Source organism: Tympanuchus pallidicinctus, unplaced genomic scaffold (genome assembly GCF_026119805.1).
Source record: "Tympanuchus pallidicinctus isolate F22 unplaced genomic scaffold, pur_lepc_1.0 scaffold9, whole genome shotgun sequence".
In the NCBI taxonomy this organism is placed as follows: Eukaryota; Metazoa; Chordata; class Aves; order Galliformes; family Phasianidae; genus Tympanuchus; species Tympanuchus pallidicinctus.
The window spans coordinates 1,071,670-1,097,104 of NW_026294813.1; the positions used below are offsets into that span (position 1 = coordinate 1,071,670).

Genomic DNA, 25,435 nt, shown 5'->3' on the forward strand with positions numbered 1-25,435 from the left:
GGCGAGTGGTTGCTCTTGCATGATTTGTATGTTTTTCTTTTTTTTTCCTCTCCCTGTTCCCTCATTTACTCTCTACCTTGACACTGACAAGTTGCTTTTGCCTGTCTGGTCTCTCCATCATCACGGTGGGGAAGGAGTGAGTAACTGGGTGGGAGCTTAACTGCATGCTTTGGTCAACCCACCTGAGCAAGATAATAGTTTTCAGATGTATAAAACTTTCTACAATCCCATAGTTCAAATATATTGAATTATGACATTGCTTTATTTGTATTCACTTTAAGCTCTTCCATAAAGATCTTGCACGAGCAAGTCCAGTAAATTGATGTTCAGGTGTCAGGTTTTTCTTATCTGTCTTCTAACTGAACGTTTCAAATGAAGTGTGTTCAAATTTTGACAACAACTGTTCTCCCCCATATATTCTCTCTTGCTTTTGTTGTTCAGCTGCGCGGTATTTTGTGCCAGTCCTTTAAAGAAAGGACATGAAGTTACATGAAGTTAGTTATTCTGTTAGTTCATGCAAGATTTCATGAGATTGTAGTTGAAACAATGCATTCATAAGAGCAAGACTGAAAATACGATGAACGTGTTGGGGAGACTGTCACCAGGATTACGTTATTAAATTCACTAATTATTGCATAAGTCAAATGCAGGAAAGAGAATTTTAAGTGCATGTAAAATTTTTTTATTCACTTAGAGGTTAACTCATGTGCAGTCACTGTTAAAATGTTGCTTTGCAGCTGAATGTATGCTTTAGCCAAAAGGGGTAGCATTCTATATGAACAGAAACAGTAGTTTTGATGTAGATATACACACATTTGATTAAAATATCCAATATAATTATTTTTGAAGCAATACTTTTCTTGTCTTATACTTTTTATGAGTGAAGTTTTAAAATGCCTCTTATTTTAATGTCTGTGACTGTAGCTAGTGAAAAAAATAGACTGAAGACCATAAAACTACAGACTTATTCCTACATTTTAGATAAAGCAGCTACTGTCAACACAAAGTTAGTATTGTAGCGGATGCTGTGTCTAAGAAGCTAGAATTTATTTTTCAATAGTTCAATGGTTTATATATTTACCTAAGTGTAGAATAAGCTACACTTGAAGTATTTCTTTAATATTTCATATAAAAGGCTTAAATTTAGTTGTCTTAGAAGGAAATGTAAATAGAAGTACATAACGTAAAATAGAAAAATGTGAGTACTTAATCTTCTTCCCAATCTTAATCAGCTTTAGCTTTTCTGATGTTTAACTGGACTGAAAATAAGGAAAGGTTTAGATGTGCACATAAAATCAACCGAAGTGCTATAGCTATTTGCTTATATTTGCTATACATATGAAATATTGTAAGTTTATTTGTGTAAACATAACTGAAGCTATCACGTAGACTAAGTAAATTTCTTAATTTCAAAGAAAAAAACAGTCTGCCCCCTTTCATCCATTCTTGGTATCTGAAGATTAAGAAAAAAACAACCTTAGTTAAACCAGAGAAATTACATATGTGGAACAAAGTACCATGTGCAGTAAGTACAATGTTTATTTATATGAATATGAAGTCTGGTTTCTGATAAGTGAGTGCTTCTGCAGAACCAAGCCTGCCTATCTCTACTGCAGGAATGTTTAACTCCTGTTGTTAATTTATAAAGCTAAATATTAAGCTGTGTTCCTCACTGTGCAGTTGTTCGGAGAGAAAAAAATAAAGGCCCTTTTTCCTAAATCTACCAGTTCAGGTAGACGCTGAAGCAAAAGTACCTTTCTGTTGTGGAGGATTGTTTCCTTAGCATCATTTTTTTTTTAAGTGCCTTTTCTACCTCCTGGAGGTTCTTCTAAGTAGAAAAGTCCAAAGTTAAACCAAGCTTTTTCTTCTGTTGTGCTCTTTGTTGGTTTTATAGTTGTGGAGACTTAACAGTCAAAATAGCAGCGTGCTGTTTTGTTCCCTTCTCTGCTGAGAACATGTTTTCCTTATGAATTAAATGCATGACAGATGGAGTTTGTGTTAATCTAGATTTGGAAGAAGCTCTGAATAGAATGATGTCAGTCTTAGAGGAAGAGGTGGATATTTACAAATTTTTGTATTTTTTTTTTTTTTGTGAAAATAACTTTTCGTTAAACAGAAGCTAAATTTTATGTGATGTGTAAGTGTTGTCTCATTTCTCGCATACATGTCTGTGCATTTACAGAACTGTCTTGTCTTCTAGGATCCTTCGGTTACTCAAGTGACAAGAAATGTTCCCCCTGGACTAGATGAGTACAATCCTTTCTCTGATTCAAGAACAGTAAGCATGTTTATTTCTTAAGTGTGCTGTTGAACTTATTAGGTAAGATTTGTAGGGTATTGTTTTCAGAATTTGGAACAGTTATGTTTAATATGTGAAGAGCTAGCTGGAGATAATGGAAGATCTGTAAGGACATACCATCTCCAAAGTATGTTAGTTTTAGTTTCAGGTAGGGTAGAATCATTTTCTTCAGAGTGTTTGATACGATGCCACGTTTTGGTTCTGGGAGAAGGGCAGTGTTGATAACACGCTAGCATTCATAATTGTCTGCTAAACAGCGTTGTACAGAGCCAAGGCCATTCTCAGCAAAGGATCCAGGGAGATGGGAGGGAGCAGAATTAGATGACTGACTTAATATGTTAATGTGTAAATGTCATAATTGTTAACCTTTTCTCTATCTTAGTAAATAGTTTTGCCTCAACCCATGAGTTCTACTTTTTTTTTTAACGGGTTCTCACTGGGGAAGGGGGGAGTGAGCAAAGCAGTGTTGTGCTCAACCTGCTGGGTTAAACCACAGCAATTTGAAGGGTAGTTGAAGGATACACTATGGGCTTAACTTGAGTGAGTTTTGATCTCTTTTGCAACAGGGCTTCCTGAAAGGGACCCAGAGCAAAACTGTTTTTCTTCTGTTCAGTGAGGTTTCTGATAGTCTGTCCTTTGTGCTTTTTTGAATTCTTCAGTTCTTTAAAACTCAGATGAGTGTGGCATACTAAGAAAGTATCGTTTTCACATAAAACGTTGAATTTAACTAATAATCCTCAGACTGAATAGTTTTATTGTTATAAAAGGAGTAATTTATTCCTGAGAAGCACAACATTGCAATTCGTGTAGTTTCCACATTGTCTTCTCTCAATAGATTTGATTCTGTAACGTTTTTAAGTGATTATTTCTGACAGTGAAGATCTTCTGTGAAATGTGCATAATGTATGGATAATTACTATCTATCAGTGTAACTTCCAACAATAAAATACTATGTTTTTCAAATTCAAGCTTATATTTTCTGTGGCAGATCTTGGAAGTGCCACTCAGGGATGTTGGTGTCCCTGTCTTGGCAACACAGTTGTAAGGTGTCATATAGTATTACAGTATTAGACTGAAAGCACCTTTTTTTGAACACGTTTGTGTCATCTCTTAAATGAGATGTAGGTAGAACATGCAGCAATATTAAGTAAGCCCAGACTTTTTTTCTCCTGATTTGCAGCATCACAAATTTCCTCAGTTTTTCATAGCTTGGGTATAGCATGCATATAGCATGCACTTGGAAATGTATATATTAAAAATCTGAAAAAATCATTAGAAGAGTATTGTATTTTTAGAGGCATATATTCAGTAAATTCCTGAATAGCTCCCCCTCTTTTGTCATTCCAGCAATGGACATAAAACCAGACCAATCAGTTAGTTACAATTGACTTCTTTTGAAAATTTTTGTCTCACTGATAAATACAGTACTTCATGCTTATGGAGAGATGTGCTTAAGGGATGTTCCTTTTAGCATTCATCTCTTGCCAGCCTATTGCCTTCAAGGAAGGTCATATTCATTTGCTTCTTTGCTCATTACAGCTTTGACAGCAAAACACTGAAATAAAAATCTATCCAGTAAGTGCAGTTTGGCATAACCATGAGAAGCTGTGGGTTGAATTTCAAGATATAAGTACCTTGTAGTATTTGTCAAGATGAAAGAATATGGATGGATCTGTGTAGTAAAGTGTCTATAGAAATGGACAACTCAGTTCCCTTGGCCAACTGTTGGTTGTGTAAAATAGGTTATTATCCAGTGATGGCTAGAGGTCAGTGCAGTTCTTGCAATACAAATCTGAATAATTAGTGTTAAGTCCTTCTAAAAGGTAATTTTAATAAAAGGCTATGTTTCTCTCTGCTAATGCCTCCTCAGTCTCATCCAGGCTGTCAGTCAGATATTTCTCTTCCCTACCCAAATCCCCAGCAGCACTTGGAAAAACAACCGGTAAGCACCATGTGACAGGTTGCAATGGACCTCTGGAAGTCATTCTTCAACCCTCTAATCAAAATGAGTCAGTGTACCACATTGCTTAGCTTATCTTTTCCTGCTGAGTTTTGAATGTATCTAAGGATGGAGATCCTATGTGATACTGCTGGGCAGCATCTTCCAGTGCTTGACAGTTCTAATAGTGAATGGTTAGCTAGTTACTTGATAGCTAGTGTGTGAATCTGGCATTGCTTTCAAAGCTGCCTCAGCGCTTTTAGTGCTGGAAGTTGTGTCTATAAAAAACAGAATAACACAGGAGAAAAGAATATGCTGTTCTGCTTATTTAGTACTGTTCTGTGCACAAAGAAGCAAAATTGGTTCTGATGGATTTTTGGCAATATCAGGCATTCACAGGCAGTCCAGTAGTCATATACAAAAGGAAGAGTTGAATGCATGCAACTGGTGAAAGGGCTCTCTGGCTGTGCAGCAGTTCTACTTCCTGCAGGTGGGGTGTTATGAGAAGATGGTGTCTCATGAGAATATTTTTATAGTGCTTTGCCATTTTATATGATTTTTCAGTGCAACAAGTTGTGAATGCTTTATCACATGAAACTGTGAAGAGCTTACTGTAAGCTAATGTTCCAGAATGGATTTTATTAGGATTGTTTTGGGCTTTTTACATGAAGTTAGCTGAATTCCTAATTGAGCTGATTTTATAAGAGGTGATAGAGAAAACCTGTGCTTAATCTGTGTTTGGAAAGTAATAAAAAATGAGCTTGTGGAATAACTTTCTAATAACTGTGTACAGAACTCTTAGTCCTACTGCTTTGTCTACAGGCTAATGAGCAGTTGCTTTGACTTCTCAGAACATTTTGTTTACATGTATGAAGGAACACTCTTGAGTACCCTGTTTGCGATAAGGCTTAATTTCTGTTCTCCCTACTTTTTGTTTGCCCTATATGCACTTTATTGAACTTCTGTTTCTCCAGTAATTGCTGAACATTAGAAAATGCATTTGCAGGGAAAATAAATTATTTGTGCCGCTATAAAGTAGACAAGTGGTTCCAGGTAATATCTGACTGCAAATAGCAATTTACCCTTCTTTTCTGTATTCTCATTACTGCTGGTGATGGTCCAATAATAAGAGATCTTGAATGCTAGCAGGACTTCTGTTTCAGGCTGTGCAGTCCTCCTGATTAGCAGTACTGTGCTAATGCTTGAGGACGTACTTATTGCTTCTAAGAAACTCTGGAACTTTAAAGCTTTGATTTTCCAGGGCAGCTGGATATTCTGGTTGTTTGATTCTAAGTAGCCGTGGGACTTTTCTTCACTGCTTCTTAGCTTTGATTGGAGGTATAGAAATGATTTCTTAGTTTAATAGGAAGAGTTAGTGCAGCCTTTGTTTTAAATGGTTTTGTGTTTACAATACTTTTTCCATTAACCTGCAAAAGATGGGTTATAATGCCTGTGATGATAGCACGTAGAGTTAGTCTTTGAAGAATAAACTAAAAAAAAACACACTAGAGCAATTCTGAGTATCTATCATTGCAGATACATTGGAATTATTAAGTTCATTTCCCTATATGCAAATTATGATAACACAAGTAATTGTTATGATACAACGGTGTACAAAAAAGTGCATGGTTATTTCTGTTCTTGATGAAGAAATACTAGTATGTTAACATAACTAGCTGTAGCTTATGAAGATGTTGGCCAGAAAGTGATTCGTGTTGGAATTTTATTCTTAACTTACAGCAATCTAGAAGGTAGAAATATCCGGTGAGAAGTTATTACTGATCTTGAAGCAGATATGTGATTTTTCTTTTTCCTCATCACCTCTGACTCTCTTACAAACTCTTCTATCATTGTTTTCTTACACTGTGCACTAGCTACAGCAAGTGATAATAAGTGATAAGTGTTCAATAGCATTATTTTATGGGGTAGATGTACTTATTCTAGTTTGAAGGTAACAGCATAGGAGAGCCAGCAGCCATTTAGATGCCACCTGAGAGGAGACAAATCATGTTGACTTTTTGCTGATTTTGATTTAAACAGTAAGCATACAGTAAGTGTGCTCCTGGGGCTAGACAGCATTTGAAAACAGAGAGGTTATTTCTGAAGAAAATTTAAAGAGTTTAAACTCTGGCAAGAAAGCATGAAACTCTGAGGCAAGCTCTAAGGCAAAACAGTTGCCTTAACTGTTAACAGAATTAATTGAGAAACTTTTTTCACAGAAGGAAGAAGCTTCCACCATCTTTAAGGTTATAAGAATACTGACAGAAGTTAATAACATAGGAAAAAGCTTGATGAATAATTTCTTACAAGTAATGAATCAAAGCAAGTGTCTTAAACTTGAATGCTCAATAAAATAGGCTCTAGAGCAGTAATAAATTGCTGGAATCAAGGTAGTATTTGGCAGAGTATTAAGAAAACTGAAATGGGAAGTTGCTAAAGCGTGAACTGGAATGTACCTCAGTTGGCCTTGCAGTAGAGGAAAGAAAAGTGACAGCTGTCATACTTCAGAAAAAGCTTTTCATAGGATTCAAGATGATTCCAGTTCTTTATTGGCTAGGCAGAGGACAAAAATCTAAGCGTAGGAGGTTTTGGCTTTGTTGTTTTCTTTCTTGCTTTCTTATCAGACAGGGACAGTCTGTCAACAGGGAGAACCCTGTATCTAATCACTGCAGCTTTTAAAAAATCCCCTCTTAACTACTTTTCTGTAACATTTCACTCAGCTGCCTCTATGCTGCAAGGTCTGGGAACCAGCAGCTCGAGAGACTGGGGTGAGTGAACTAGGTGCCTGTAGCTGTGGCCGTGCCCCCAGGTAGTGATGTCTGCAGTATTAACTTCCTCTTTCTTCTGAGAGGGGAGGAGTGGCACACTGTTGTGTGCATCTATGTTTTACCATAGTCCTGTCAGTGTTCTGTGGGGATGTTGTTTAAGAAAGTTAGTGCCCTGCCTGGCTAGTTGGCCGTATTAATGTTTTCAGAATGAGTGTGTATTTTTGTGAACCTTGAGTACATGTTCAGCCTTCCATCAGTATTCAGCATTCATTGGCCTAAAACAGGGAGCCTTCAGGATATTGAGGTGCATGCACTGGGCTCTACCAGTAGGAAATTTCCCAGGTGGAGGGAGAGTCCCACAGGAGTCCACAGTCTGAGACTGCTGGATGTGGCAGCTGTTACCCCATGTCAGTGTATGTGCAGCAATATTCCAGGCTACATGTCCACAGCTCCAAATTACTATTTCCATCTCATTTTTTCCATGGAGCCTTTACCTCATTGGCCAACCTTCTTCACAGCTGTGCTTGTATGCATAGTAAGCAGCAAAAAGCTGTATAGATAATTATAACTAGCATATAGTAGAGCCTGCACATCTTCAGTGAGCATTAAAAACAGTTCCTTTACTTACGAGCGTATGTGTGTGTTTCAGTCATCAGCAGCACTGCAGGCTGTTTGGATGATGTATCTTTAAAGGATAAGCATCTTTGAATTAATTGTTCAAATATTTTCTGGTCTACCAATCCACCTTTAAACAGTATTACAGGTGCCTTTGAAAGGCAGCTGCAATCATTATGGAGGCTGCAGGTGGTCCATAGTCTAGCAGACAGCTGCTGTCGGTTATGCTTTCAAGGTCTTTGATTACTTTGGCTGCAAAGCTATAATAGTCATACTTCTGGAAGGGTCTTCTTTAGCACTGCTCTCTTATACAGTACATAACGTATGGAGTTCTTGTTCAGTAGGTTTTTGTGCAGAGTCTGAGTCTTGTGTTTAAGTAGAAGATAGAACTCTTGGTAGTTACCTGGTTTTCATAGTTCTCACGCAAAAGACCTTTTCTTGTTGTTGTTGAAGAATACTCCAACATAAGGAGTAGTGGTATTAACAATCTTTAGTCAAATTTGTTATCCTAAAATGATGAATAATCTTTATAAGATGAAAAGTTTAAGTCACCATTTCTGAGAGAGAATGAAACCTCTGGTATCTCTCCATTTTGTTAGAAGCTAATGTATAAAGATACTTTAGAAATGCTGGAAACAACTATGTTGCTAAGATGTTGCAGTATTACATATACAGGTGGGATTTCCTTTGTCATGCTGATTTCTCTTCAAAGTATTGAAGTGTATTTCAAAAGATGATTGGGAAAAGTGCATACAAAATGGACCAGATTATGATTTCCCACCTTAGTGGTATTAGTTGATTTCTGATTCAAATATTTTGTATTTTATTCACACTCCTCACCATATTTTTGTTACTGATTTCTGTCTTACTATGGTTCTGTGTCTTACAGGATCACAGAGTAGCAAAGTTTTTCATACTGCAAGCTGTACACAAAGATAGGTGTGAACTGTACATTTGTCCCCAAGCATAAAAAAAAAAAAAAAAAAAAAAAAAATCAACTGAATTTTATGAAAATGTAGCTCTATTATGATGTGAACTTGAGGCAATAGTTATTTCCTGGGATTTATAGTCATTGGTTGACATGAGAGATGTGGCGAAAGCCAAGATGTCAAAAAGGAATACAAAGAAAAACAGCCATCTGAGCTTTCAAACAAACAAACAAAAAACAACTCAACCCTGATCATCTAAAAAAAAATTCTTGTAAACTGTTTTTTTTTTGTTGTTGTTATTTGGAAAATGTTGTTATATGGAAAATGACCAATATGTGAGACACAGGTACCTGAAACTAGATGCTGCACTAAGTGCTACTGAGATAGTTAAACAATGTGTTACAGATCCTGAATTTGAACGTGTAATACAGTGGATTGTTTCTCCAAGTAAGCAGGTAGTATAGTCTTCTGGAAGACATTACTGTAGACATAATGTTTGAGAATGAGATCACTGGCAAATCCAACAGTTCTCTTAATAACTGTCCTTTGCCATGTCCATTTCTGAACAAAATTAGAATTGTATTTTCTTTCTAGTAATTACTAAAATTCTTCGTGTGCTTGTGGCAAGTAGTGCAGTGTAAAAACAACCAGCAAAACACTGCATCATAAAATCTATTTATCTTTTTTCCTGAAGGTAATAAATATTGCAGGCAGCGTATCAGGTTTTCAACTTATCAGTAACACTTCCTTTAGAACAGTTGTGTTAAATCTTACTAACTTAATGAAAAGATGATTATTAGAATAGGAGACTCTTTCCCTATAACTGTCTCTTGTATTCTTAGGCTCCTCCAGGAAATGTGAAAATGCCTAATGTACCCAGTACTCAGCCAGCAATAATGAAACCAACAGAAGAACCACCTGCTTACACTCAGATTGCAAAGGTTTGTCTATAACTTTCAGGCACTAGATTCCTTTTAAATATAATTATGTAACATGCTTCTGGAACAGTCTTCTATAAATAAGTATTGTTTTCCTGCTGATTTATGAAAATTAATACAGCTTTAACATAAGCAGTTACTCCATGCAACACAAAGTTACTCTTATGCAGAACTGGAAACGCTTAATTATGTGAGGTAGGCTTAGAATATTTATTTTTGTACATAATCGATATCTAATTATGTCTGTTTTGTTCAGGAGCATGCCTTGGCCCAGGCAGAACTACTAAAGCGTCAAGAAGAATTGGAAAGAAAAGCTGCTGAACTGGATCGCAGAGAAAGGGAAATGCAGAGTCTCAACCAGCAGGGGGGTATGCATGAAAATTGTTTTTTAATTGCAGGATTTAATTTCTTCTAAGCAGCCATTTTTGCTTTATAGTGACATTGTAAAACAGATCTGAAAAGGTTTTTATAATCTCTTCTGGAAAATTCATCTCCTTTGAAAAAGTTCATACAATCCAGTAAAAATGGGCTTGTACAGTGCAAATTTTCACAGCAGTAATATTAAATGTGGCCTTTGTTACATATTAGCCTCAGCTGTCAGTTATTTTTATTCTAATCTCCAAGCAATTCTATTTAATAGAAGTGGAATGTTTTCAGAAGTAACCTCATCTGTAGAATGCCTTTTTTTTTTTTTTTCTCCTCTGAATTTGTAGAGGAATCCTATAGAATCCTCTAGAACATCTCAGTTTTGTAGCGTTTTCTTATCTTTTAGTATGTTCTGGGTATAATATTTATGCAAATAGCAGAAAGAAGGTATTAATCTTTGATATGAAACTTCAGAATCCATAATCAAGATCTGCATCTCATTTTGTCACAAATTGTAACTGTGCTGTTTAACACCATCAATTTTCATACTGCAATTTCACAATTGAGAAGATAGCTATATTCTCCTCACTGAAGATTTAGCTGAGGATACTATTCCTTTTCAAAAGGAATAAATTTAGACTGAAATTATAAGAATACCCCAAAACACTTTGTGCAAGGGTGACTTTTGTGTGGTCTTTTGTCTTGCACCTTGATTTCTGTCCGTTTTATTTTCACATGATTCTCTGAGGTTTTATTTGCTCCTTTGGAAATAGAATTGTACACCTCTGTATGTATAATCACACAGTAATTCAAATTCACAGGGAATTTTCTAGCATGTTGTATACCCTAGGATCTGCTTATGAAAAGAGTCACATTCCCTTCATAAAACCATTTTTATTTTCTCTGTACTTACTCTTTTCATTGTCTTCATTAAATCTCTACCTGTCCTCCAACATAATGATTTTTTGGTTTATTTTTTCATTTACTTCTCCATATTACCCTTCATATAATTTCAGTAACTTGCATTGTTGGTCTGAATTGATTACTCTTTTGTCTTTTGTGACAATTTTATTCCTTTTCATCTCTGTTTCAGGGAATAGAAGTCTAATACCTGATGCATGTTTCAGAGTATTTTTAAGCTGTATTTATTGTTTTACCAGTTTCAGTTGTTTACATTGAAGCGCTTAAAGAACGCGTAAAGGATTCTTCAAGAAGGCTGAACAGAAATGAGAGCTCCTAAAGCTTTAAGGAGAATGCTAAATTTTTAGCAAATGCCCAAGTAAAAGATGCTGCAAAGCATGAGTTGTGCATTGTGACTGAGAAAAATACACTTTTCCTTCTGTTTTTTTCTTTTGTGCTCTCATTCTAACTGCTTTGGAAGTGCTGTAGCGGTGTCTTGATTGCAGAATAGGGAGTTCTGTAATAATACTGTGGATATTTGCATTTAGTTCAAAATGGTGGCTGCATATCTAGGACACTCATCTTATACAGCTGGCCTGCAGCTGTAAGATCTTAAAGTCTGATAGGTCTGCTCAATACCACATCTTTGGTCTTCTCTGTTCGTGTCCTGTTCAGTATTGCTTGTGAGCTGGCTGAAGTGTACTGCTTCTTATTTCAGCTTGTTCATTTGGCTGGTCTTAAAAAATCCATCAGTGCGCTGGGATGTCTTCAGTGATGTGCCCACAGTACGAGTGCAGTTATGTTCACAGGTCTTGAGGTAGTAATGTTCTGAATTAAATAAATCTGAGCTAGATCTTTGCTTCTGATTCAGTACTGGAACATGACTATCTTAGAATGGCGATACACAGAATATCAAACCATCTTACTATGCTGTCTTTCAGTCTTAGTTGAAAACTGGCGCTGGCTTGTAAAAGCATATCAAATAGCATCATTAGTAACTTGAATTATTTGAAGATATCTGAGTTTTTCTGTTACTCTTGAAACTGAGAGAAACGATCATATACTGCCAAGTAAAGATCTGAATTGTTGTCAATATTTTTCATAGAAGAAACTCCACAGTAATTTTTAGAACAAGGGGGCATATTGATTGATTAACTTTTGTACATTCTTATTATAAATCATCAGCTCTAAAAGCCTAGGTGAAAAAACCTCCAATGAAAGAGGCAGACTGTTCTGCAGATCCTCACTGTTGAGGACTTCTGTGGACAGATCTGTCAACTTCATCTTCTGTTGAGTGAGGAAAGAATTTATTTCATAATACAAGTTTGTAAGATTTGCTAGCTTTCTGTTCTTACTAGGTGAAACTAGTGAAGCTATTGTTGAAGATGAAATTTGCAAGCAAAGTATTGTCAGAATTTCAAATAAAGATACTTCTAATTTTGTCTTTAACCCCCCTTTTCGAATATGGTGATTTATATGTCTGTTGTGTACAGGATTTGAAATGTTATGGTGAAGGTTTGTTAGAATTATCTTAGCTGGATCTCTTAATCTGTATTTGTTTACCCCAATAGATTAGCATGCAGGGATAAAAGATTGTGTTGTCTTTGAGTCCTGACCGTGTCTGAAATCTTTATATAAAAATGTAATTAGTTCTGTAGGGGCATCTTCTGTAGTTGAGAGTATTTTAACAGGTGCTTTTCTCAACTTTTATGGGTTTAGAAGCAATACTTTGACTACAAACTGTATTAGGAACTAGTTAAAAGTTTTAGAGATATCCAGATGTAAAAAAATACCAGGATTCTGAGAATTAACACGGCCTTTCTATCTCTGGCCTTTGTATTCAACAAAATGATAGGTGAGTATAGCAGATGTTGGAGAAACGTGCATTTAGAGGATAAGAAACGTTGAAAATTTGTTTTTCTGACCAAAGCTTACTTACTGGTTTTTTTTTTTTTTTTTCAGTGTTTCTTTTCTTGGTACTCTATATGAGCTATCAGTTGCTTGCTTAGGCATTTACATAGATAAAAGAGATAGAATTCACTCATTTCCTTGATCTGTCTGAATTTCATCATACCTTAATTCTAAAATTTGTTAGGATTGGTAATAAAACTCTTGGGTTTTGGTAGCCCAAGCTATCTATAATCTCTTATTCTAGTGTAGAGAGATTGAATTTGTATTATAATGTATTTTTCTGGTTTTTTTATTATTATTATTATTTGCAGGTAGAAAAAATAACTGGCCACCTCTTCCTGAGAATTTTCCAGTGGGACCGTGTTTCTACCAGGACTTCTCTGTAGATATTCCTGTGGAATTCCAGAAGACTGTAAAGATCATGTACTACTTGTGGATGTGTAAGTATTTTTTTAAAAGAAGAAGCAAATCGCTAATTCAAACTTGACGATGATGCTTCCTGCTTTGGCTTTTGCAACATCTGTGATATATTTTTAAAATCCAGAAATTAAATATTTAAATGAAACTTTCTTGTTAGTTTTGACTTTAGAAATACTGAATTAGTTCATAGAAAATTCCCTGGGGATAAAAGGTTTATCCTAAGGCAGTTTTGCATTATATATTGTATGCTATTTTAAATCTCATTATTATCATAAAGCAATATTTGACCATTTGTTACCTTAGAAATAATTTTACTGTTTTTACAATCAGTTTGCATATGAAGAAATTGTACCCTTCTGTATGTACAATACATGGTTCACAATTCATTGTTGGTGTTAATATACTGTGATTTTAAATGTGTAATATCCATTTGCTTTAAGGTGCATACTTACAATTCTGTGTAATTTTAGTATTAGTATTATTTTAGTATTATTTTGTATTATTATTCGTATGTTGCCCTCATTCAGAGAACGTGTTTTGAAGAAATGCTGAATGAACCAAATGTGCAAATGACATTCTACCCCTTTGCAAGGATCAGGGCTCACCAAACACTCCAAAGGATGCAGTCTCCAAGTAGAGATCCTTCCCTTGTGGTTGCCAGCCCTTAAATGAGGTTAGGGAGGAATTAAGCTATGATTTATGCCTTCCAGTTACACAGGTGAATTACTTCCACCTGTGCTCTCAGGGCCGTGCTCCCCCACCAGGTGTTCTCAGTTGCTGGTTCAGGCCATGACCTAACAGTTCCCATACAGCTGTTAGTATGATTGAAGTATGTATATGAAACAATGTAAAATGAGTAGAGAACATTAAATTGATTCCATGTCACTCAATTCAATTCATCAGTTCCACACCTGCTTGCTGTTTTCATTGCTGGGCCATCAATCATTAACGTAGGTCCATTGTAGGTAGAGCACATGATTAGTCATTCTCGAAAATCAGACAGGCATTTCAGATTTATATCAAATGAAAGGTTAAGGGCTCAAGAATTTTAAGATGCTAGTACTTTCTATTCTGCATCCTCTTTCAGAACTTCCTAGGACTTTTAAGGCCTAACGATAAATCTGGGACTGACTGCTCCGTACTTTGCAAAGTTTTCCTGTCTTTTTTTTTTTTTCAGCTGTAAGAACATGTCATTTAACGTGGGTGTGTTTCTGTGTTGGTTTGGTTAGTGTCAATTTTAATACTTTTTTCTTGGCCATTATCTGGCCGAGATTGGCAATATTTCTTCAGTATCTGAAGAAACTTTTTTTTACCTGTTTCAGATCTGTGCATACATTATCTTGTGAGAATACAAACCTGCTTGTATCCTTATTCCTGTGAATTCATCCGTATTTTCTCTGCTTCCACCAGAAGTCAGTGTCCTCTGATTTCTTGATGTGTTTTTTTCTTTGCACGTATCTTTTTTTCTTCCTGGAAAGAGCCACCCCTTTTTCTTTTTTCACTGTGTGCTTCCCCTTGTTTTTGGACTATAGCAGTTACATGGTAATGGCTTCTGTCAGCTGCCAGTGGTTTGTTTCTACACTCTTTTTTGCTGCCACTGCTGTTTTGGTGACTTGCAGATGAAATAGCAGTTTTTCTTTCTCTGTGACAGTGGGCACTAGTTTTTAAATCTGTTTTTAAATGTTGCTAAAAGTGAAATGTCTTGTTTTTTGATCACTTCCTGACACCAAATTTTTTTTGGCTCAGAAGCCTATTTTCTAGTTACACTCCCCACAGCACAATTGCATGTGCAAAAAGAACAGTGTTAGTTTTCAAGGAATTTTTCTTATTTAAAGTTTAAGAACTGAAGATCTCTTTAGTCTTATGGAAGGCATTATGGCATTTGGCTTGGTTTCTTGTTTTTGTTTGAATTTTTCCTGTGACAAGATTTTCGAAGGCAAATGATGTAAACTACAGATGATGGTGGAAGTATACTCTTAAGGTGTCAAATTTTGTGATATTTTCCTATTTAGATTTCTTTTGTCTCATCCATTTTCTGTCTGAGGATACAATCAGTAGTGTGTATTCATCTGCATTCATGTTTTGTTTTTGCATTTCCTGATATCTTCAAGTGTGGGCACTTCATAAGCTGCTTCCAAGCATGCTCTAGTGTTGCTGTCTTTATCATTAGATGATGTTTCCAAGTATGTAATTTAATTCTCCAGTGCTGTCAATGATCTTACCTGTGCCATCTATTGTTGTTACAAAAGACCATGTATTTCCTTTAGTTTTTTTTTTTTTTTTTCAACTGAAGTAGCAACCGTTCTTTGTTGGTCATGTTTTCTAGAGTTCTGATTGATGTAAGATCTGTTGGTATCTTACAGATTTGCTATTTGGTCCACTTCAAATTATTATGGCATTTTTATTATATAGCATCTAGAATTGGACAGTGTGGACTGGATCCAGTATTTTAGATGAAGTCTTAGTGTACTGTGTATAGAAGGAAAAAAAATGTCATACTTCTGATAGTATATGCTCATACTCCTGTACACTATTAACAATTCTTGGGTTTTTTTTTTGCAATAGCTTGGTGTTGTCCACTCATGGTTTTGTGGTGGTGCGTGGTGACTGTTGTTGTCATAAGCCCATTCAGGAACAGCAGCACATCCATGAGCTGTGTTGGTTGGCCAGTGGGCTGTGTATTGAGGGACATTCTTTTTTTTTCTGAGCTTCTGTTTGGGTGAATTTTGAAAGTGAAAATCATCTTGTGCTGATCAAAGCCTGTTTTATTCCTATGGCAAATATTTGTCATTCTTAAGGTGTGTGTGCAGATGTCCCCCACCCCTTTCCAGAAAGAGCAGAACAGACAAGGAATGAAAGTCTAAGCTCAATTTTAAGCTAACTTGTGTCTTCAAAATTCTCCGTGGACATCTCATTCACGTCAAGCCATTCTGTTAAAGGGTGGCAGCCCAGCTGGTTCCTGGGGGAAAAGCGTATTTTTTTGCCATGTATCCCAATGAGGACTTTATTGTCACAGTCGTTGGATGAGTGCAGAGTTGTGCCAAACACTGAAGTAATTTCAGCCCTCACAGTTGTCTTTGAGGAGGTAGAATATTTTTAGCACTCTTACACGGAACTTGGAAACACCTGCCTACTCCCACAGTGTTTGTGTGAAGGCATTAGCTCTCAGAACAATTGCATCTGGTAACAAATGCTTCCAGTAATCAAGGAGATCTTCCTGTTTTCCAGTATTGTCTAGAAAGAAGAAAAAGACTACCCCCTGAGTTATTTTTCTCATATTTATGGAAGTATAGTAAGAGCTTGTATCATTTGTTGTGCTTCCTGATGAGTACACACCAGAATTCTAGCGTGAGTTTCTCGGAACAGTGCTAAGATATGTAAATGAATTAAGCGCACTTTATTTAAAAGTATGATGTTTTCTGGTTTTGGTGACTCTGAAAGAAGGACTTTTCTGAAGAAGATATTTTGAGTTCCTTTATTTTTGGTGCAGTAATGTAGGCATTTTGTTTATCCACTTTTTTTTTTCCCTAGTAAGTTGATTTAAGGCTTGCTTAAAGCACTGATTGAGAGGGAATGAAGCAAAAACCTTTGAAGACTATTTTCAGAATCTTCACAATCTTACCAGTTCTTCTGTTGAACTTACCTTACAGTAGAATAACTCAAATATTTCTCGTAAGCAGCTTCTTGCAGCATTGTTTGCATACTCTTAATTAAGAGAGTGCTGCATGTTTTACAGTGAGCCAGTAGAATCACTGCTGAATCTCTGGGTGCTGCTGAACAGGCACAGAAATTCATTTTTATCTTCTTAGTATCCAGGAAAAAAAATAATTTCTATGCCAGATACTATGGAGGTGTTTCATAATCAGGTACTATGAAAATATTTTCATAATGTAATATTTCTTACTACCTTGTTTTTTGTTCCAGGAGTAAAGTATTTTTGAAATAACTGTCAGAATGCCAATGCATTTCCTTCAGTTGAAATTCTAACCTGTCACGTGATTATGTTTTATGGATCAGTGTATTTTCAAAGTAGAGTATTTTGCTCTACTACATGTAAGAGAGATAGCTTTTGGTAAAAATATATTTGATGTATTTTATATTTAGGTTATATATTGAAAGTTCCTTTCAAATTAGAACATGTCTAATGCTAATTTTTAATATATTTTGCATCACTTGTAGCATTGTCTTTATAAATATATAGTAAAGCAGTGGAAATGTGTTTTAATATTAAGGTTGATACTCTGCATTTATTTACTTGCCTTATTTAAGAGAATGTAAACAGCTTATTAAGTGCATATGTACATAGTCAAGTAGGTATAGTAGAAGAATCATCCATTAGTGCTGTAAAAACTTTTTTCTTCACCCTTTTAGTTGTAAGCGTTTTATCTTCACCATATACCTGTTAAGACTTGATTTCTTTCATTCAGTGCTTTCACTTGGGAATGTTGACTTTACCTGAAAGTTACTATATAAAAATCAGTTGGATTATTGCAGAGAGGATATTTTATTTTCAGCATGTTTAGTGTTTTGGGTATTGCTTTAACAGTTAACCTTTTCATACATGACCATAATTTAATTAAGACTTTTTTTTTTACTTGTGCTTCTGCAGTCCATACAGTGACACTGTTTCTTAATATCTTTGGATGTTTGGCCTGGTTTTATGTTGATGCTACTCGAGGTGTTGATTTTGGATTGAGTATCCTCTGGTTCTTGCTTTTTACACCTTGTTCTTTTGTCTGCTGGTACAGACCACTTTATGGAGCCTTCAGGTAAAAAACCTCATCTTGACTTGTAATACATTTCTTAAATATTCTACTTGTAGAAATGCACTAACATTTTAGCATTTTTGTGATTAGGATGGTCCTTTAATCTGACTTCATTAGAAACAAACAGTATGTCTGCCATTAATTTAATTTCTGTATTTCAAATATAAACAGCAGTACTTAGAAATATCATGGAACATCCTTTAAATATATACTGTTTCTACCACTGACATAGTAATAACTTTTTTCTTTTGGGCTGGTAACAATTTTAAGCAAAATTCTCAGTGTATTTCTATCCCTTTGCACCTGAGTAGATTTACAGTTAAAGGTTCTTAAATTTTTGGCTTCTTGAGTGAAATTTATGAAACCTGTACTTCATTTTTTATTGTCCAGTGGCCTGAAATGCCTGAAGTTATTGTAGACTGAGATTCTTAAGCTTGAGTAAAGCTAGCATTTAATAATCAAGTTTCAGTATTTTTTTTCCAGCTTTTACTGATCTGTATTTGGTAGGCGTCACAATCTTGAAATGCATCAGTGTTGAAAAACAGAATGGTTGCAAAATTGAACTTTCTCATGTTGATTGAAACAGTTTGAGTTTTCTTGCTCTTAGAATATTTTTTAAATTGATTTTTACATTGAACTGAATCAGAATATTGTCAGATTAAATACACTTAAATTGTTAAAGATTTATAGCCGCAAATTGCAGTGTAGCATAATCTTTGGGCTAAATGACATGTTTCTTTTTGATAACCAAGGAAATGCTGTTGTACCTGCTTATCTTTGAAGATTTGTGTAGCTTAAACTACATTTTCTCCTGTCAACTTGTTTTTTAGTAACAAACAATAATACCAGAATGCATGATGTAAATAATAACTGGTTGGGTTTCTTTTCGGTTTTGTAGAACCCAGTCTTCTTGAGAGCATTAGAGAAGTGGTAGCTTTAACTGGTTATAGATCTGACATAGTGATGATTTATAAATAATTGTTATTCCTGATTTGCTGGAGGAATTCAGTGTCACATTCTCTTCTAGGGTTTTAGATCTAGTAAATATATAGCATTTCTTAGTTGTTTGGAAGACAATTACTCAACTTTTATACTTTCTTTTTGTGCTGAACAGCTGAAGGCAGTACTTACTGAACTGAAAGTATTGAATCAGTAGTAATGAAAACATTCCCTCCACAAGAAGTGTTCCTGCTAGCAAAACCTGATTGCATATTCTTAGTTGGTATCTTAACTAAGTGACTTTATTTGGAACTTCAGGAGCAAGCATGTCAATTCATCACTAGTTTTGAGATCTTCATTGAGGCTTTATCTGTTCATTTGGATTTGGATTTTTTTGGACAGGCTGTTGACACTTCACTCCTTGTCAAGTTGGTATTTTAGAATTTAAACAACAAGCATAATTGTGTATTTTGCTTTTAAACAGCAGTTGCTTCAGTACTGTGATCTGCATTATATCTCCATAATTCCAAATTAGATTTTATTTTATTTCAAGTAAAAGATTTTTGTACAACACTGCCAGTACTGTGAATTTCAGAGTTCTGTTCTGTGTTCACTGTGGCAGAACTTCTGTGTTTACTCTAAGAGGCCCTGCTTTGTGCTGAACAAAACACAAAGGAGTAGCACCTTGCTGGTATTTGCACTTCTTGAAGAGATGCAAGAGGCAAAGATACTGTATTAAAGAGGAAAACTCTTGTAAATAAACACAAATCACAGAATCAGCAATACTTGAGGTCATAATCAATAATTCAAAATAGTTTTCATATAGTAAATGCAGATTTTTTTTTAATGGTATAGTGGTTTGTCAGAAGCCCTTTATTTCCTGGCTGCATTACATTCTTTTTTTTCCCCCTCTTTCAGGAGTGACAGTTCATTCAGGTTCTTTGTGTTCTTCTTTGTGTATATCTGTCAGTTTGCTGTACATGTACTTCAAGCTGCAGGATTTCAAAGATGGGGAAACTGGTGAGTATTCTATTTTCTAAGTATGACAAACATATTTGATATAGCACCTGCAGTGTAGTCTGTGGTTTTGTGTGTGTGTGTATATATATATATATATTTGTATATATACATATACACACATATGTTGTTTTCACTAGAATTGTTACATTTGGCACTCAGAAAAGCTTAAGTGAAAGATATCCCAGGAGTGTGAGGTACTTCTGTTACTGGGCTGTACGGAGTTTTGCTGTTTAATGTACACAAATCTGGACTACCTTTGTTCTTTCTGCTATGTTTTAGTGGTATATGGAGGTGTTACATGCTTAGAATAAGGAAAGAAAACACAGAGAAAATTAGAGTAATTTAGAAATAATAGTATGCTGTTTGCTTTTTTTGTTATTGTTGTTAGTTATTTGTTGTTATTTCATGTTTAACACTTGCTAATGAAATTTACTAAAACTTGCAGAATGAGTCAGTGTGGTGTTTGGGAGCATATAGTGGTCTATGCCTGGAGAGGTTGTGAGGTTTCCTTCTCTGGAGATGCTCAGGATTCACCTGGACACCTACCTGTACAACTTACTGTAGGGTACCTGCTTTTGCGGAGGGTTTGGACTCTTGAGGTCCCTTCAACCCCTGCAATTCTTTGTGATTCTGTGTGATTTTTTGATATTGTTTGAAAAGCTCAAATGTCTAAGACAACTGCGTATTCTGTAGTAGTTAATTTTGCTTTTTGCTGCACATTAATGCAAGGCTGCTCTGAGGTTAATGTCTCCTATTTTATTATGTTGGTCCACATCAGAGGCAGGTGTTGGTGGTATGGCAGTAGACACTGAGACTTCACACCGGTATTCTGTTACATTTTGTTGTTGTGTGACAGATGGCAGCAGAGGGATAGTCTGCAAAGTGGCATCTGACATGGACGTGTGTATGGTGCAAAGGTGTGTCGTTGAATTCCTCTACACAAAAAAAAGTTACACCCATTGACAGTCATTGACACTTGCTGAATGTTTACAGAGACCAAACAGTGGATGTGTGCACAGTGAGGAAGTGGCAGTGCATTTCATCAATGGCAACTGCCACCTGATCACCTCCACTGGGGTGCAGACTTTTACAAATGTGCTATGCAGCTCTTGTTCATGGCTGGGGAAAGTGCACAGCTAAAGATGGTGACTGTGTTGAAAAATAGTGCTTTTTAGCTAAGAATTTGCCCTATCAAATTGTGCTATGCTCCTTATAGCTGCTGTAGTTTCCATGGAAATGAGTAGGAGCTATCACTTTTGGAACCACCTATGTATATAAGCTTTAATTTGAAAGTCCACCGAATCATAGAATCACCAAGGTTGGAAAAGTTTCAAGGTCATCCAAACCAACCACCCACCTACTATCAGTACTTCTCTACTAAACCTTAGTACAACATATAAACTTTTCTTGAACACCTCCAGGGACAGTGACTCACCTGCTTCCCTGGGCAGCTCATTCCAGCTCCTGACCACCCTTATGGAGAAGTTTTTCCTAACATCCAACCATTCCCTCTAGCCCTACAGCTAGTTAGATGGGAGAAGAGGTCAACCCCTATCTCATCACAATCTCCTTTCAGGTAGTTATAGAGAACTATAATGTCTCCCTTGAACCTCCTCTTCTCCAGACTAAATAATCCATGTTCTCTCGGCAACTCCTTGTAAAACTTGTGCTCCAGACCCCTCACCAGCTTTGTTGCCCTTCTCTGGACATGCTCCAGGACCTCCATTTCTTTCTTGTAGTGAGGAGCCCCAAACACACTGTTCAAAGTATGGCCTCACCCGTGCTCTGTACAGAGGATGATCACTTCCTTGCTCCTGCTGACATCACTGTTTCTGATAGGCCTGGATGCTATTGGCCCCCTTGGCCACCTCAGTACACTGCTGGCTCGTGTTCAGCCAAGAATCAACCAACACCCCTGGATTCGTTTCTTCTCCGCAGTCTCCCAGCCACTCTGCCCCAAGCCTGTGGCATTGCCTGGGGTTGTTGTGGCCAAAGTGCAGGACTCGGCACTTGTTGAACTCCATCCCAGTGGCCTCAGCCCTGAGATCCAGCCTGTCCAGATCCCTTTTCAGGGCCTCCCTACCCCCAGGCAATTTGATGCTTCCTCCCAGCTTGGTGTCATGTGCAAACTTACTGGGGGTGCACTCAGTGCCCTCATCCAGGTCATCAGTAAAGATATTAAACAGGACAGGCCCCAGTACCAACCCCAGGGGAACACACACTTGTAACCAGTCACAGCTGGATTTAATTCCATTCATTACCACTCTCAGGGCCCGGCTCTCCAGCTATCTGTTTACCCAGTGAAGAATATACCTGTCTAAGCCATGAGCTGCCAGTTTCTCTTGGAGCATGCTGTGGGAGACAGTGTCAGGGCTTTCCTGAAGTCGGTGTAGACTGTGTCAACAGCCTTTTCCTCACTTTTCCTTATTCATCAGGTGGGTCACTCAATCATAGAAAGAGATCACATTGATCAAGCAGGACCTGCCTTACATGAGCCCATGCTGGCTGGGCCTGATGGCTGGTTTTCCTGCATGTGCCATGTGATCTCACTCAAGATGATCTGTTCCATAACTTTCCTTGTCACTGAGGTCAGGCTGACAGGCCTGTAGTTCTCCAAGTACTCCTTATGATGCTTCTTGTAGATGGGCATCACATTTCAAGCCTCTAGTCCCCTGGAACCTCTCTGGTTGACTAGGAATGTTGATAGATGTTGGAAAGCAGCTTGGCAGTAACCTCTGCCAGCTCCTTCAGCATCCTCAGGTGGATCCCATCTGACCCCATGAACTTGTGATAGTCAGGGGCAGTAGTAAATCTCTAACTGTTGTCACCTGAATCATGAGGAGTTCACAATACTTGAATTTTACGTTTAAAAATTATTGGGAATTGTTACCATTCCTGCAAAAAATCCTCAGCAAATCAGAGCTAGCTAAAAGAATCATAGAATCATAGAATCACCAAGGTTGGAAAAGACCTAAAAGATCATCCAGTCCAACCGTTCACCTATTCCCAATAGCTCCTACTAAACCATGTCCCTCAACACAACATCCAGCCTTTCCTTGAACACCCCCAGGCTCGGTGACTCCACCACCTCCCTGGGCAGCCATTCCAGTGCCTGACCACCCTTTCTGAAAAGTAATACTTCCTCATGTCCAGCCTGAATCTCCCCTGCCGTAGCTTGAAGCCATTCCCTCTGCTCCTATCACTGATGACACGAGAGAAGAGGCCGAGAGAAGAGGCATGATTGCAGTAGCCAGTTGACAGCATGGAATGCTGTGACTGGCAGTACAGTATTTAGGTAATGATATTTTTCTATATCAGCGATATTTTGCAACTAATCTCCAAACACTTGTACAGCAGCCAAAACAATACTGCTTTAAACTGGTGCATAATGAAAAGTCCTGTTTCATTATTTTTTTGCTCTCAATTTTATTGTGTTCCTTTTTTATAGATACCATGATTGACGTGAGAAAAATAAAGTAATTTTGTAGGGGCCGCTTTCCTAGTGTGGAATATGCTTCTAGGGATCATGCTTTGCAAGATGAGTATAAAAAGTAGCCAGATCAGAAGATGCTATTTACAGTTCAGACTTCGGGGATTTGTAGTAGAGTCCAGTTGGGCATAGGGAATCAGAGCAGTATGAAACAGGTAGAGGAAAATTTTAGTGTTTTGCAGATTTACAGAATTGATCTGCTCTCTTAATTGGAAGAATCTTCCATCTTGATGTTCTGTTTTTCTTAAGGCAGCCTGCTTTTTTGTGGTGTAAAGGTTTGGTATTGTTCTTCGCTGTTGATGTTACAGTTAAAAAATAATAATAATGTTTAAAGTAGAGAATGAGTAGTTAATATGACTTTCATGTTAATTGATTTATTAGATAAAGCTTTCTACTTTAATAAATTATCATACTAACACCAGTTGAAAAACTTCACTCTGTGGATATAGCTCAGTAAATCTTCCCACATACAAGATGTATGTATAGTATATTTTTGTGTTGTTTTTAAAGAAATTTTAAGAGTTTTTTAAAGTGACTTTTTCACAAAGTTTTGCAGTTTTAAATCAATCTGAACTGATATTATGACCAAGGGTAACCAAGATTGATAAACTACTCTGACATTTCTTTAATTTCTTGACTTATACTGACGTTTTCCTGACAAAATAGGAATGTAGCTGTAAAAACTGGCTACAATACAGAAATGTTCTCATTGGCAATTTTTCTGAATTTCCTTTCAAAACTTTTTGGAGTTGACTAGAACCAGTTTATCTAGCTTCCCTCTGACGTGGATGAATGGTTCCTGTACTGTTCAAGTAAAGTTTAGTGTTTTTCTTTTTCTTCTTTCAGTGGATGGATTTCGTCTCTTACTGGTCTTAATAAGAGTATTCCTGTTGGCATTATGATGATCATCATAGCTGCACTTTTCACAGCATCTGCTGTGATCTCATTAGTTATGTTTAAAAAGGTAAGCTGTTTATTCCGCTTTTCTGCTTTCTGTGTTTGGCCTGGAATTTGTTTGAGAGTGGCACACAGTCACAAAGCAGGGGTTGATGATGTGATATTCTTGGGAGGTCTGCTGTGCTTCTGTAGTACTATCTACCTTACTCCTATGTTTAATGATTTTCACATAGCAAAACTATTCTGTCCTTCAGACATGAGTCAGAAATTTTAAGGATAGCCTAGAGATGTCAACCTCTCATTATTTCTTTTCTCCATAAATACTGAGGTACAGGAGAAGGAATCAAGAAAGATGTAGAACAGGGTTGGTTGTTTTTATTTTTTTTTTTTTTTGTCTCTGCCATATGCATCTGCATTCTTTCAGAAAGCCTGCATGCTCAGCATGCTCAGATGTGACAGGGTATAGCTTCACAAATGAAAAATAGTCACATTTCTAACACAGGAAAAAACATCAATTTGTCTGCTGTGTGTAATGGAAATATCTTTATAATACTATATAACAACTTTATCAACTATTTAAAGACTTGAGTGAATACGAATCTAAAATTGAGATCCAATTTTAGTTCTCAGGTAATTGAAGGTTTCTCAGGATTTTGTTTTTGTATTATAAATCGTAAGCTGTATTGTTTGAAGCGTTTGTAAGCCATATGGTTATAATCTCTGCTTATTATGCAGACCTGTTGGGCATCATGCTAGCAGATGCATATCTACATTGCTAAGTTATTTTGAACTACACTCATTAATAGCTTAGCTTAATAGATTCTTATAAGCGTGTAAATTAGAGATTTGTTTATCTAAAGATTGATGTAGAACAAAGCTTTTCAGATTGTTATTGGCACGGTGGCACTACTTCTTTGGCTTTGTTTTCAGCTTCTTCTTTTAACATGGACATTCACTTTCAATGAGTATGCTAAATTGTAGGCAAATTGAGACGTAAGGTTTTGCAAGCCATGTCCCTGTGTAATACTAAGAATACAGCCTGTTTTGCATACTTAAATACATTATTTTAGAAAGTGAGTATTAGAAAAGTTAAAGACCTTTTGAAAGACCCCTGTGAAAGTGTAACAGAAATCCGTGTGATCAGATTGTAGAGCAGGGCAATCAAAATCTGTGGGACGTTGTGTAGGAGTAGTCTGACTCGTTTCCAGATCCTTCTGAACATAAAGTGAGATTTCTCT

The 25,435-nt window shown here is 36.6% G+C and overlaps 1 protein-coding gene across 2 annotated transcripts in view; it reads left to right on the forward strand.

The window, feature by feature from the left end:
* Window positions 1-25,435, forward strand: part of SCAMP1 (secretory carrier membrane protein 1) — a 41,680-nt gene that overhangs the window by 13,110 nt on the left and 3,135 nt on the right. The window contains exons 2-9 of one of the 2 annotated variants that reach the window (XM_052670205.1): window positions 2,201-2,278; window positions 4,170-4,241; window positions 9,393-9,491; window positions 9,745-9,856; window positions 12,977-13,105; window positions 17,695-17,854; window positions 19,709-19,810; window positions 24,147-24,264. In XM_052670205.1, coding sequence (XP_052526165.1) covers window positions 2,201-2,278; window positions 4,170-4,241; window positions 9,393-9,491; window positions 9,745-9,856; window positions 12,977-13,105; window positions 17,695-17,854; window positions 19,709-19,810; window positions 24,147-24,264 — 870 coding nt within the window. The remainder of the gene's footprint in view (window positions 1-2,200; window positions 2,279-4,169; window positions 4,242-9,392; window positions 9,492-9,744; window positions 9,857-12,976; window positions 13,106-17,694; window positions 17,855-19,708; window positions 19,811-24,146; window positions 24,265-25,435) is intronic. The other variant, XM_052670206.1, reaches the window with a different exon arrangement.